Genomic DNA, 15175 nt, shown 5'->3' on the forward strand with positions numbered 1-15175 from the left:
GTAGAGGCAACATACATTTTAAGTTAGAATTAAAGAATGTTTTCCTCATTGAAATTGATCCGTGTGTGTTTAAATTTGGTGCACTGGTACAAATTGAATCTCCTGCGCATGCATGTGTTTGGTGTGTGTGTTCGGTGTGTGTTCGGTGTCCGTGGTATCCCTTGCTTTTGCTGCTCAGGGTTCCACTGCAGCACGGCTCCACGTCCTGCAAACACATTGCAATTAGATTCATGCGCTCCACTGCATCCCCAAACAGCTCGCTGATGAATTCAATCAATTTGCCTTAATTATAACTTTCACAGAAACACCTCTAACCTGACTAAAACATAGCATTGAGCTGTGAGCTAAGCATTGAGCTGTGCCAGGCAGCTGCATAAACTGCTCTTTGAAGAGGGATGCTTCTGTATAAAAGAGTGTGTTAATTTGTCCTAATTTTCACACGTCTTGTGGCATCGCAACCTGCAATATAATTGTTTATTGAAAGTTTATTGGCATTTTATGTGGCAGGCTACTACAAAGTAGTTTAAAATGGTGGCAGCTTAAAAAAACAACCTGAAAAGTTTGGCGTCTTCACCTCGTCTACTTTGAATAAATATGCTCAAAAAACTTAGAGGGCAATCCTGTGGAAGAGTTGAGGCATGTTTTGTCATGGCCCAGTCAAAGCCCAGGCCTAAATCCAAATTAGACTCCGGTGTGACACTTCACAATGACCTGTGTTTTACAAAGACAAATGTTTATATATTTTACTATCCATATCCCTACACACATGGCAATTATAAGAGGGTTATACAAATATTGACCAATGTCAATATGCAGTTCCCATTTCCAGATTCTCATTTGTCAAAAATAAAATGGATAATTGTATGCTTTTCTGTCCTTGCTAAGAGTGCTGTCACAGAAAACCCCATGAAAGTCCAATAAAAAATGTGGTTGTAGTGTCTCAGAATGTGACACTACAATGACACTAAATATGCATGTGTTTCCCTCCAGACATTGACGACTGCCAGTCTAATCCCTGCCAGAACGGAGGAACCTGCATCGACGAGATCAACTCCTTCGTGTGCCTCTGTCTGCCCAGCTACGGCGGAGCTACGTGCGAAAAAGGTAACAATGCAGGCAGCGAGCGAGCGAGCGCTGCTTCCCTCCTTCTGTTGTGTTGCGTGGCAGCAGAAGAAGAGCAGAAGGATGATAATGAAAAGATGTAGGGGATGGAGGGGAAGGAAATAATTGGGAGCGGAGCAAGAAGTTTGGAAAATGAGTTGAAAAAAAGAAAGACAAGCACGCTAAAAATGAGATGAAGAGGCTACAGATGTGAGATGGTGGAGTAGGGGTTGAAGAACTGGAAAGGATGCGGAAAGATTCTGATGACATGGGCATAGGAGGAGAGGAGCATGCCTAAAGAAAGTGAAGCACATGAGACTGAGATACAAGTTTAATGAGGGAAGAGGGGGAGGGCAGAGACAAGAGAGGGGGAGGAGAAATAAATACAGGGAAGCCCTGAGAGATAATATGATGGATTAACACAGAACACCTGCGTCCAGATGGTTTTGTTTTCCATGAGGGGAATTTCTGTCTTATGGAAATGACCAAAATTCCCATGTGAGGAGAGGGCAGTGGAAGAAGGTTAGATGGAAATATGATAGACATGTTCACTCCAAGGCTGGGGAGAGGAAAAACCCACAGCTGCTTTGTTTTTTAGTTTTCCTTCTGATCTGATTTTGACCCTAGCTTTGTGTTCCTGTTCAACACAAACACAAGGATAGACCGTTTCATTCCAACAGCCTGCAAAAACCCCCAAAAAAACCGACAGCTGGGGAACAACAGAGTAGCAGAAATTCAGAAGAAACTGATTGAAAGTTTTTCTGTTTTTCTATTGTCATTCCTATTTTATTAGCAGTTTGCAATTAAAAAAAATCCATGCAGTCCTCTACATATTTTCAATATGCGTTTTTTCTTGCCGGGTCCCAGCAGGACTAGAGGCTAAATTCAGGGGTCACATTGACAAGTTAAGCAAATTAAAAACATAATTTCAAACTCTCACATTTACTAAATAGGTACATCTGTGACATGGCGATGAATCAGCATTCACGTCAAACGCATCGGTTCAACTCATCTGATAGAAATCATTTGCAGAATTTCGACGTGGGAATATTTGCAGAAAAATTTGAAAAAATATCTCTTATATAACATGCAATTATATTTCAATAACGCGCCTTGCTGTTTGTCAACAACGACATGAGAGAATATAAGGAATAGGATGTTTTAAGAAAAACATAAATTTTGAGTATGCGATCACCGTGCAGAAAGATGCTCAGAGATTTTGATTTATGACTCATCCCGACTTTTGACTTGCTGTAGTTTTTCATTATAACTGGAGTACCTTGTCTTGTTATACTCAGGATGGAGCAATCAGGGCCAGAGTGCAGAAAATGAAGCACAGTAAATAAACTATTAAATGATAAATGCCGTTTAAGCAACAAGGATTTTATTTGGCATATTTAAACGGAGAAAACCGACCTATTAGCCCAGGATTTATGTTTTTTTCTATTTTGCTTTTGCAACAACAGTAGATCCACGTGTTCTCTGTTCCTGGTCCAGTTCGTGATGTTTGTCTCTACCAATGAATGATCGGTTGTTTGGAGACAAGGAAGTGATGGAATTACTTGGGCTGATAATCTAATTTGGGTTCATTGTAAGTGTCGATGTGGATCCTAGACAGTCTGAAAAGAGATCAAAAGGTTTGCTTTTTACATATTTTGTATGCTCAAACTGCACATTAATATTTGTTGTTACACGTTTTTTAAAAGTGAGAATTTTACATGCTTGGCTGTGCATCTGCGCTTACTTTTGAAAACATATCACTACTGATTTTAATACACTCAGATGTCAACGACATCAGGTGAACAAGAATATGACATTTGATATGAAATTTGACAACTTATTTTCTTATTTCACCACAAACATGATGCAGGCAGATACCCGTATTACTAGATCATACTAATGGGAGTTGTTCTCTGTGGGAATCTGGTTGGCAAACATAGGACTTAGATTTCCTATATCCCATTTTAAGTGCTCGGAAACACAATTAAAAAATGATTGAGGTTATTCCCACATGAAAGTAGACATTATTTTCCTCGACGTGCATCTACATCTACATTATAGCTGTACACCATCAGGAAAATATGTCATTGTGACAATATTGTTCAATATTGCAAAGAGGATATTGATTAAGATTAGCCCACATTTTACTTGACTCTTTTCTTTTTTCTTTTACCACAATTCTCAATAAAAGTACTTTTGTGTATTTAGGTCATGGAAAATCCACCCAACTCTTCAAATATTTTACAAGCAGGTAGAAGATACTTACATGGCAGTTTAAACGTAATATTCGACTAATAATCAACAAAAAATTGCATTCAAGCAATTGAAAGTGCTTGAAAGTCAATGTTGTGTGATTTGTCATGTTGTACATTTGTAACAGTAGAAACATTGAATTTTAGAAAAATCCCAAACGGGAGCTACACGTTGAGTCACATTTTACACGTACAGCTTTGGTTTTGTAAGAATCTCTCGTCTAGCTCTGCTTTAGCCATCCTCAAGATCTACTTCTTCTAAATTGTCATGTAGTCAATGTCAATATTAGTACCACCTTCTGGCAGAGCACATGTATTACAGCATCAGCATCCTTTCTGAAGTCACTAAGTGCAGCATTAGGAAGCATTGATTTCTCTGAAAATGTTTGTGTTTAGCTCTAAATGTATTTCTAATGCAGCAACTTTAAACCCCCCTGCTTCAGATATTGATCTTGATCTTGATGTTGACTTGCTGTCTTTTAGACAGTTTTCACAGCACTTTACTGAAGATGGTTCTGATTGAATAGAACAGGTTTTAAGTGCCTGTGTTACATCAACTGGACCTTTTTATTATTTCAGTTTTGATCAGAGGATCTCCATTTGATCTGACATAAATGTTTAAATACCTTGACAATTTTGTTAAATTGATGTTGAGCCTCTCGTTAATGTACATCTTCAGTACAAACACTTGATTTGTTTCCTGCATTTCGTTCTACTTAACCTTCAGCTTTGTGCGCACTTATCTTCTGCTTTTCTGTGCCTTTCTCTGTCCCACACGCAAACACAACACGTTTTTACATTCGCTGGAGCGGTGCCTCTGTTCCCCCTCGTGCTGTGTTGCTACCATCATGACTGATTGGGAGCAGCAGGGCTGATTGTGTATAACTAAACTCTCTGTTTTCCTGTTGCTTTTATCTCTCGTTGCCCTGGGCCTGCAGAAGTGGGGAATTCAGCAGGGAAGAGTACAATTCTCAACAGGCGTCGCTCTGTCATTTCAGCGGGATCACCATTTTATATCCAGAGAGAGGTCCGACCTGCAACAAGAACAGCAGAAATGAACTCATTTGTTCCGCCAAAGCCTCCATCCATTTAAATGTCATCCTGTTGGTCCCTTTCCCACTAAAGTGCTCCAGTTTCTCTCTTTTTTTTTTTTTGGTGTGTGCTTCGGTGCAAGTGTTCCCGAGTGTTTGTGCTTGATTATGTTTGGAAGTAGGCATTGCGAGCTTCAGATGCAGGCCAGATACGGTCTGTTGCAGGCTTCCTCCAGCCTGTTACCATGGAGATCCCATCTTGGAGTCAATAAAAGTTAGCTGACGGGGCTCAAGTCCTCATGTGACCATACTGCAAGAGGAACATTTGATCACTCACAGGTTTTATCGGTGAATTTTACATTTGTTTGTTTTCATTCTCAGTTTTCCACCTTGAGACTTGACGTTTAAGGGATTAGAAATTTTGTCTGTAGCAAAAGCAATTATACTATTAAGCTTTACGTTCCTGCAGATTCTGTTACATTTATTGAAGGTAAATTAATTTTAACAGGAGGTAGAGTGGGTAAATAAGCCTTCATTCAGTCTCAACTCGTGCAAAAACTAAAGCAGAGTCTCTCCTGCAGATTTTCTTTCTTTTTTTTTTCTTTTGCCTAATCAGAGAAGACACAAATGATTCCTCTGCAGCCCAACTGGGATGAAAATCAACAAAGAAAGCACAACACCTCATCAGTCGCTTTGTCCCTGTCTCATTTTTAATACATCTATAACTCAGTGATTTTTTTTTTTGTTTTTTCGCTTTGCTATGATTCTTCCTTCTTTTGTCTGTCTAGAGAGAAAGAAAATGACAATATGTGTTCATCTCCGAGCGTGGATTTGCTGCTCTGCTATCCCGCCACTGTCTCTGTTTGATGTTTCCCTCCTTGCCTTTCTCCCTCCACTCTCTGCATTTCTTGAATATTTCTCCGTCTCTTTTATCGTCGTACTCTGTTAGCATTCGCGTGTTTGCACTCCCGTGTCTCATTCCATGTGGGAACTTGTCGCTTTGCTTCGCGTGCGGCTGAAGCTGATGATTTATGTCGCAGGTTCGTAGATGTCTGTGAGGCGCCTTAACACTGTCTGGATGTGTGAAGGTTGGAGAACTTTCAGTTTAAAGCAAACACCTTTTCTCTAACCCATCAGTGTGCAAACACAACATTTTACGGTCTTCGTGTCACAACCACAATCCTGGGGGTGTTTTAATCGGCTGCGGTTTTCGAAGCATTCAAAAATAAACATTACAAAATTGATGCAAACATACAGATTAACCCTCTTTTGATATGGTAACTCTAGTTAAAAAACAGTGTAGCTAATTACTTTTAGTCTGCCTGTGTGTGATTTAATATCAACACAGCTGTTCTGTGAAGACTTTAGAGATTTGGTACAGAAAATTAGTACCAAATAGCAATGAGGTCAGGCTGGAGAGGTTTATAGCAGGTTTATGTCATAAAACTCTAAACATTTAGACATTTATCAAAGCATCGTTCTGAAAATGGAGAGAGTTTGACAACCTCAAACCTGCCGGGACTCTAAAACTAAATTGACATGTAATGACGGCTTTATACTACTGCACCGGACATTTTGTGATTAACATGCAATGCAGACGCACCGTTACAGTGCAGCGATACCGATGGCTGGGGAAAATCTCAAAATGCAGCAAAAATATCTGAAAAGGGGATGAAATGATTTTCTAATTCTCAACACTACAACTACATAAGATGACAGTGTGATCCAATTCGGTCACATTTCAGAGGCCAGTAAAATGTTTAAATTAAAAAGTGGCCAAAAATGGTGGCTATATTCATAAGTGAAGGTCTGTTATGCTACCTTGACTTTTGCAGTCTGAGCATGTTCATGTGTTGTGTATTTCAGGCAGGTCAGGGTTTCCTCTAGAGTATTATAAGCCTGGCGGCCCACCAGGCTGAGCACTGCTTATCTATGTAAGTCTTTTTAAAATGTTTGCATTTTTTTAAAGACTTTATGGTCTTTCAGTCTTTCAATAACACCTCATTATCAAGTGATATTTTCAAATTTCCTGTCAACTTTAAACATTTTTTAACTCAATGACCCAGTGGGCCGCTGGATGAATGACGGCTCTAGCACCCTAAAGTTTTCTGGGGGAAACCTTGTAGATGTTTAAATTAGCTAATATCTTCACTGTAATGGACCGAATGTTAACTTTAACTTTAGGGTATTATGTTCTGGTCTTTGAGTGGGAAATCTTCACTTTTATGGTTCTGGTACTCCAGGTACACTTGAACGTAATCTCTGTTCGATCGCTTAGTGGCGCTTATTGCCTCATTCGTTTGTAGAATGTTTTGATATCCATAATTCTTCAAGTGGAATTAAATATTTAATGTGGCTCCTACAATGTGTATTGTACAAAATTATATTAATTGTCCAGTATAAAAGAGAAATTCATTCAGTCCTCAGATGCATCTTGACTGAACTGACAGAAACCAAATTTATAGATTTATATTTAGGGGAATATCTGTTTTGTGTACCACAACATCGCTTAATTATATTTTATGCATACTCTTGCCTCATCAAAACATGTTGGGAAAGACGAGTTAGGAAGGTCATAACATTATAATTTAAACACAAAACATGCATTTTTAGATATACATGTGACAACTACGTTCTCTTACTGCAGGAAGAGTTCAGTTTTGAATTCAGCTTTTAACTGAAAGAAGTAAAGGAAAACAACGCCCTTGTTGTGGAAAAGTCAGCGATCCTCATCAAGCACAACAAAGTTGCACCTACTTTAGACACAGAAAACTAAACCTGCTTTTGACGGGGAAACAAAAACTAGACGGCAAAAAGGGGAACCGAAGGCAAAGTGGAGCACCACCTACCTCCTAAAGAGGTGAATCTGGGGCAAACAGGAATACTTTTGAGTGTGTCTATGCCAGCAGCAACATTAGTGCAGTGAGGTGGAAGCAACCAACAGATGATTTACTCTGAAACTAATGAGGAGCAGAGCAAGACGGAAGAGACTAACAGCAGCAGGGAGTGCATCACAAGACAACAGATCTCATCCTGTTGTCACTTTTAACACTTGAAGTCAGTCTCTGTCCAAGTTGGACATTTAATTTAACATGAGAGTCTTTTCTTATTGTCTGGAGACAATAACACCGAGTCACTGGCTTTGCAGCAAAGCATGTGGGGGACAGTGGAGAGCAGCAGTTTCCTTTCAATAAGAAGCAGCTCCAGAAAAATCTGACTCAGTATGAGTGACCAGGTCTGTTTTAACCTAAGCACACATGTTAATGACAGTAGCTTTATTTGGCTGAGAAATGCTACAACACGCTGTTATTAGCTTATAAATTAGTGGAACTATGTAGCTGGGTGAATGAATGCTCATTGTGGCATCGTTTTTTATTCAACCAGGTCAAACCTCGCTGAGATTCAGATCTCATTTTCAAGAGGGAGTTGGGCAGAAATCGGCAACACGCAGCAACCTGGTTACGCAAATTGAAACCTATAACAAATTGGAAAATAGTTTAAAAGCAATGACACTGATTGATAGAGCCATGTCACGTGTTTTTAAAAACCGCTCTGGGAAAAAAAGTCCATTGAAATAAGATCCGATATCTTTAGTTCATGTTGTAGGAGGCATCACACTGAGTGCTTGCTTCCCTTTTTCTGTTTAAACTCAAAAAAAAAAAAAAAATGTTGGAGCGTAAAGAATTTAAGTAGGCTGGAGTCAAACTGTGTAGAGTTTTATAAATCGGTATCATCAAGTGATTGTATCTCCGTACGCTTTCTCACAACGTGAAAACAACATGCTTTTCTTGTTTTGTTTGTGTAGCAGGTTTCTCTCAGCCTGCTCTCCATGAAAAGCCTCATACAGTACAGTGAAAAGAAAACCTCTTTTTTTGGTATCTCAGTATTTTTACTTCAAAGATTGTAACGGCTTGACAAAAAGATTTCTGTGTATTTGTAACAGACACATTTTTAAACCTCTGTATTTCTTAATATCTGTACCTGGCTGGTACTAGAGGAACCTAACCCTATTTTTTCAGTTTTTCTTAAGAATATCAACAATCTTGCCAATATATTTACCTTTTGACTCAAATGTGACTCTATCCAGTTGTAAAACAACCATTGGACATTTTGGAGTGTTTCATTTTTGTATTCTTTTAAACAGGAAGTCTGTGTTTGAGTTATTTATTATTTATTATTCTTTATATAATTTAGTGACTCTAGATTAGAGTCACATTTTCTTCACGTCATCTCAGATCCTGCAAAAGCTCTTAAAACAACAAGCTGCTCGGAAGATGAAATTTTGCGCCTCTCTACAATTCTTAAAACCCATCTTTACAGTAAACATTTCTCCTTCTACCACGCGTTAGGAGGGACCCACAGTTAAGTCTAAGAAGAAAAGAAGCCGGAGCCCATTTGGTTATCTCGTCTGCAGCAGTTGCATGCAGAGAAAAAAAAATACACACACACATATAATATTCCTGGAGTTTAGTCTAAGCCAAGGGAGATTATTCAAACGGTGTCACTCTCACCCCAAATTATATTAAATGCATCTCTTTTCAGATCTCACATCATGCAGAAAAGCAGGAGAGTTATTCAAGGTGCATAAATAGATATTTTTTCTTAAGGAATTGTTATTCTCTTTCCTCACTTGAAATAAGTTCAGACAGAGGAAACTGTGAAGAAAGAAAGGAGACAAAACTTTGGGGGAAAAGCACAATAGTGAGAGCGGTATCTATTTTTCTCTGCTGTGCAATAATGAACATGTCTGAGGTGTAAAGCAGTCCTCTGAGCAATGCTTCGTGTCGAATCTGTTACTTTTCCTCCTCGTTCTAGTATCCCACATAAATCAGGTTCTGCTCAGAAAGCAAAGTTTGAAACAGATTTCTTTGATTTTCATTCGTTGTTGGAATTTCTGTCACAAACATTATTCAAAGAGCTTGTCCTATTTTAAGATCTGCAACAGAACGCCTCCTATAATGTAAGAAAAAAAATCTCCAAAACATTTGACTGTTAAGTGTTTTGATTTAAGCATTGGTTAAGTGTTTTTTCTCTCTCTACTTTTGATGTGGTTGAGAAGAAAGCCAACAACTGGGTTTGTTTTTACACAATCTTCCTGACGTACATTAATTCAGTTATTAAGCTGAATTGCTATTGATTAACCTGCTAAATCCAGACATGCAGACAAGTGAAGAGGAGGGGGCTGAAAGGCGGTTTGAGTCCCTAGAGCCTTTTTGATTTTTGATTTTTTCATTTTATTTATTTATTTTATTTTTTCAAAAACTTTTTTTTTTCAATTTTTATTATATTTTTTTTATCTGTGTTACTGCTTGTGCCCCGCAGCAGTAATATTTAGCTAAATATAATAATTTAGCAAAATAAACTATTCTGGCTGCCCTCAGTCTAATCACGACTCTGTTTCTCTGCCTCCATGTTGTTCAGACTCCAGGTCCATGGTGACGAGGAGGGGGGCTGATCTGCGCCTCTAACTAACAAATTATGGGCGAGAATATTTTGTTCATACACTGGTTTGTGAATAAAAACGTAGGTCTGATGTTGACGTTAGAAAAACTGTTTCTCTATATTTTCATCAATGTCCTCGCAATAGCGGGAAAAAACCCGCCTCGCCCCCAAAAACAGAAATGCTTCGGCAATTACATCTTTTTTTTTATTACTTTTGCCAGATCTTTTTGATGAGAACTGTACAGTTTTGTTCCTTAACAGTTCCTGACAAACATCTTGCTTCAAGTGCTCTTAAGAAAATCACAGAGTCCATGTACAACACATATTGGGATCCAAGTTTTTCCTGATAAGATTTGAAACCCCCGTCAGCCACCAGCTAAAATCCCTGGCCTACACTCACACATTTCAAATTATATATTTTTTTCCCCCTTATAGACAGAAAGGCATCAATTTCTCGTGCTCTTATATCAGCCTGCTCCATCGGCATCAATCAGCAAAGACTCATCTGGGGTCTAATTATGCAGAATGAGTCCTCAGACTGGCATTGGTCACTTCTGTTGTGCTCTCCCGCTCCAACGCCGTAACATTCATTGGTGCTAATTGTGAGAATCACACTATTAAGATGTTCCATTAATCTACACCACGCTCATAATAGCCATTATTAATTCCTCGGCCGTTTGCACATTCCTGACACACTCGCACTTTTTGACACCGGCTATCAGCAGATTCTCGCTCTCACTCATTCCTTTCCTCAGCGGACCACTGTCATCTGCCCTCTCGCGAACGGCACACTGAGCTGTCGGCTTTCAAAGACACACACACTCACCTACATCGCGTGTGTAAATGCAAACAGCCGCTTCATCGTTCAGGGGGATCTAAAAGAGCCAGGCACCCGACACATCTCTCGGCGATGTGGATAAACGACCCAATCAGTTCGCTGGAAGTTTATGGCCTTTTATTTCCTAACTGATGTTCGCTAGAGTCTCTGGGAATATTAATCGGCCCCCACCTCCCTCTCTCCGTCTGACAGAGTAAAAATGAGAAAAAGGAGACAAGTTGAATAATGTCTAAATATTTGAAGAGGTTGATGTGATGTCGGGCTTTGAGTCTCGCTGTCAGCGAGTGGGAGAAGAAATCAGCAGAGACTTCGTTGAAGATCTGAGGGGGAGAAAACATGGCTGTTTATTTTTGATCTCTTTTTATTTCCCTTCTCTTCTCATCTCTATATCCTTTTCTTTTTTCTTTGTCTGTTTCTTTACACCCACTCTGGAGTTAGCTGCTCATTTGTTGTTGTTTTTTGTCCTCCTGAGGCATTTGCTTTTCTGCTTGCAGCTTATATTTCAAACCCATTGGTTAAGGCTCTAATCGGAGCAGCATTGGGCCACCAGTCGTTTTTTTCTTTCCCCTCCCCAACATAGGGTGTGTATAAAAGTGTGAATTTCTGTGTGCTTCCTCTCTCTTTCCCCTGCTGTCACACCCACCCCGAGTCTCCTGTCCCTGTTCTCGTAGATAACAAACCTTTCTCTACCTCCATGAGCCAAACTGGACCAACTCCCAGGGCTAATACAATGTACCAGCTGCCATGTGGGTGGACACTTTTAGCAGCCAGCAACCAGGTTAGATGCTGGTATAAAAGCCAAAGTTAGCTGTCAGCAGATAAAATGACAAGCAGCACTGCCTGATTCTGGTTCCAAAAGACCTGAGACAACACTGGGCCGGTTGCTGCTCGTCGCTTGTTTGTGCTTGCAAGCAAGCTGAGGAAACTATTTCTGTGAAATGTAGACTCTCTTCAGCTCTTTGCCGTCCACACCTCTGAAACAATTACACGTTGATTTCTTTAATGGAAATTTGAAAAGTGTAGCATACATTTGTATTCATTCAAGGACCGCCATTCATTCGCTGCAGTGAAAGTGTCAGTTTTGTTTGTTTTTATTTGTTTCTACCAGCTGCTGTACATCTAGAGATAAGAAAAGGTTTCTTTTCTCTAGATCAATTAGCTTGGACTCACAGCTTCACCTTTTTATTCCTACCACAGACCCCTATTTGGATGTAATTCTTTAACCAGGACAGCTCACTGTAATAGATACTGTGCTCCGTGTTTTTACGTGTCATTGCTCCTACACGGCTGTGTTAATGATTGTAACATCTATTCTCTTCTCAAGTTGAGCAGTGACCTCACAATGAACCTTTTGATTCAGCTGTGTTTAACCAAGAGGCTATCCTAATGGTGCTCCACACGGTCTCTTGCAGTTTGTTGCTGTCGCTGTGGTTTCATGTTTTAGGTTTAGTTTAATTGTCGGACTGCAAGTTGAACATCAGGTTTTCACTCACCGGCCAATCATATTCCCACCAACTCTAACCAGCTTCCCTCCTGAAGGCAAGCACCCACCACAGCATGATGTTGCCACCACTGTGTTTCAGTGTGTCAGTTTAACATTGGTAGTTTTGTGCTGGAAAAAGTTTCCTGCTTGTGAGTCGAGAAGGTAGATTTTGTGTCTCACGACAGCAACTTCTTCACTGTTTGTTATACTTGGCATGTGGCAAACCGCACATGGGTCAACAGAAACGTCCTCCTTCTCTTAGTATAATATCTCAGTTGGGTATTTTTACAGCTACGACAAAATCTTTTGTCTTCTCATGCTGGACCAGTGCTGGGAAATAAATCAATAGCAATATATATCACAATGAACAGTTCATCAATATTAATAGATAATATGTCTCATAGATTATTCAGTCATTTCACCGAACTTCCTTTCCGATTTACAAACGCACATCATTCTTGGGAATGTAAGCAGAGGAAAGACTTTAGTCATTCAACCTCTCACGGCAAACTAAGCAACATGGGACGCATCAGCGAACTCACTCACTCTTCGGTTACCTACAACAACTTGTTGTGTACCTTGCACAGCAGCAGTTTCAGGTCCTGCCATCGTACTTTGTAACTGGAATGAAAACTGTGGTTAGCATAGGAAAGGTCAGTATTCCAGATATTTAAAACAAAAAACAAATCAGTAATTATCGATATCGGCTGATATAAAATGCTTATATTGTGATATGTTTTTCAGCTGTATCGCCCAGTGCTTTGCTGGATTTAGCATCACATGCACACTGTGTTTACTAAATAGGTGAGTAAAGAAGGCTGCCATGCCACTATTTGCAGATTTTTAAAAGAAATATGCATCATTTTTCTTTCACATCACAAGTACTTTTTGCTGGTCTGTAACACTAAATCCCAATAAAATAATTGGCCTGGAAACTTTAGCAAGGCGATGTTTCAAAAAAAACTTCCATTTTCTTTTTACATATTAAACTTTTTACCACATGTGGGGGATGAACCACTACTGAAACATGGCGGCAATGCCTTCCAGAGCACAACAGCCTTCTCCTGATCCTTAATGAGAATAAAGATTTCCTGCAGAGTCCAACTTACTGCACAGGCTTTGAAAGCCCAGCTGCTCACACCAACTGGATATGCAACCATGTCTCAGTTCAGCTGCTCCAGTCACTTTTCTCAGTTGAGTGCTGGAGACAGAAAGAGCTGTAGGTGAGGCTCAGGCAGCTCACTGTGTCCCGGTGAGTGGGGCCTTATATGTGATGCTGCATTAAGGTCCCGGGCTCTGTTGCAGGGTGTGACTGCAGAGCTGTGACAGGCTCTGTGTGGAAGATGTGAGCTCTGGCAGGGACCTGCCAGGGGCAGCGGGTGAAGACAGCGCACTGTGTCCTACTGAAGCTCTTGAAAGCCGCGCTCAGCCTCTTTACTCTGTCCAGGATTTCGTCATGCTCTTCCCCGTTGAGGTTGAAGCCTTGGATCTTTGTCGTTCCCGTCCACACAATTCGCAGAATGTCCTGTCAGACCTTTGTTTTAAATATGTTTTTTTTTTTTCAATCTGCAAACTTTCTTACTCTTCAGTAAATCTTTCTGTCATTCCTTTTAAGTTCTTTGAGATTTTCAAATCTCTTCATGTCTCTATTTAGGTGTTGGCATCATTACTGTGTCCAAAATTATTATATTTCAGTTCTTTTTTCCATGTGTTTCTAGTGAAGCATATTATCAGCTTGTCTCTGAGCAAGAAAAAGGCTTTTGGTAAAACACAGTGGAAAAAAATTGCGACTTCTCTATTCGTCTAACAAAAGCTTGAGCTCCCAAGTCTTCAGGGAAAGATTAAATGCTAACATCCAGAATGTCAAGTGAACGAGCATCTCACTTCATGTTGAACCCAGTTTCGTTTAGACCGAATTAATGAGCCGGACCGGAGGGGCTGCTGAGTACCGGGAACAAGCTAGAGCTGTTAAGATGGCTAATTGAGTTTTATGTTTTCAGCATATTTTGAGGTCTTGAGACTAAAATCTTTTATCACCAGGAGATATCTGAGGAGGAGAATTTCACCGTGTTCCAAATCATGATGATATTTTCCCAGATTTTCTTAAATGTTCAATGTGTGGTCAGTATAATTTTTAAGTCATGAACTATTACAGTTTAAATTAAATTTGACTGAACAAAGCTCCCCATGAGAACAGTATTTGTTTCAAAAATAAAAAAAAACCTCAAAATGCACTGTTCCAAATTATTATGCACAGCAAATTTTCTGAACATTTTATGAATTATAAAGAGCTGCAACCGGTCATTCTTTGAATGTGAGGCATTAGGTGGTCTAAAATCAAAAGCTATTTCAATCAACAACATCCTAACAGACAGTTACAAATTAACATAGGGCCGCTTCTTTGATATCACCTGCACAATACTTACATCCATTGAACTTGTGAGTTTGTGGAAAGTTTCTGCTTAAATTTCTTTCCAGGATGTCAGAAAACCTTCCCAGAGCTGTTTTGAAATGAACTGCATTCAGCCCTCAGATATTCTGCTTGAAACTCCAAAGGTTCTCAATAGGGTCAGAGGTCAGAGGAGGATGGTGACCACACCATGAGTTTCTCCACTTTTATGCCCATAGCAGCCAGTGACACAGTGGTATTCCTTGCAGCATGAGATGGTGCATTGTCATGCATGAGGAGGATTTTGGTACTGAAGGTATGGCTCTTCTTTTTAAACAATGTAAGAAAATGATCAGTCAGAAAGTCCACATACTTTGCTGATGTCCTTTTCACACCTTTGGGGAGCCTATAGGGGACGACCAGCTCTCTCCCCATGACTTCTGCCCAAAACATTACCTCCACTACTGCGTCCATCAGGGAACAAGTCTGTTTGAAAATTAATCTTCATGTTCAGCTGGGCCCACTGCGACCATTTCTGCTTGTGAGCCCTGATTAGGGGGCCCAATAGTAGGTTGATGCACCGTAAGCCTCTGGAGGATCCTCCACCTTCAGAGGCACCAGCAGCTTCAAATGACTGTT

At 39.9% G+C, this 15175-nt stretch overlaps 1 protein-coding gene across 2 annotated transcripts in view; it reads left to right on the forward strand.

Moving 5' to 3' along the window:
• The window catches only part of ncanb (neurocan b), a 150150-nt gene that overhangs the window by 116129 nt on the left and 18846 nt on the right, over positions 1–15175 (forward strand). The window contains exons 11-12 of one of the 2 annotated variants that reach the window (XM_055053155.1): positions 991–1104; positions 12892–12951. In XM_055053155.1, coding sequence (XP_054909130.1) covers positions 991–1104; positions 12892–12947 — 170 coding nt within the window. In that variant the 3' untranslated portion in view covers positions 12948–12951. The remainder of the gene's footprint in view (positions 1–990; positions 1105–12891; positions 12952–15175) is intronic. The other variant, XM_055053145.1, reaches the window with a different exon arrangement.

The sequence above is a fragment of the Poeciliopsis prolifica genome, unplaced genomic scaffold, assembly GCF_027474105.1.
Source record: "Poeciliopsis prolifica strain line A6 unplaced genomic scaffold, Auburn_PproV2 SCAFFOLD002, whole genome shotgun sequence".
NCBI lineage: Eukaryota > Metazoa > Chordata > Actinopteri > Cyprinodontiformes > Poeciliidae > Poeciliopsis > Poeciliopsis prolifica.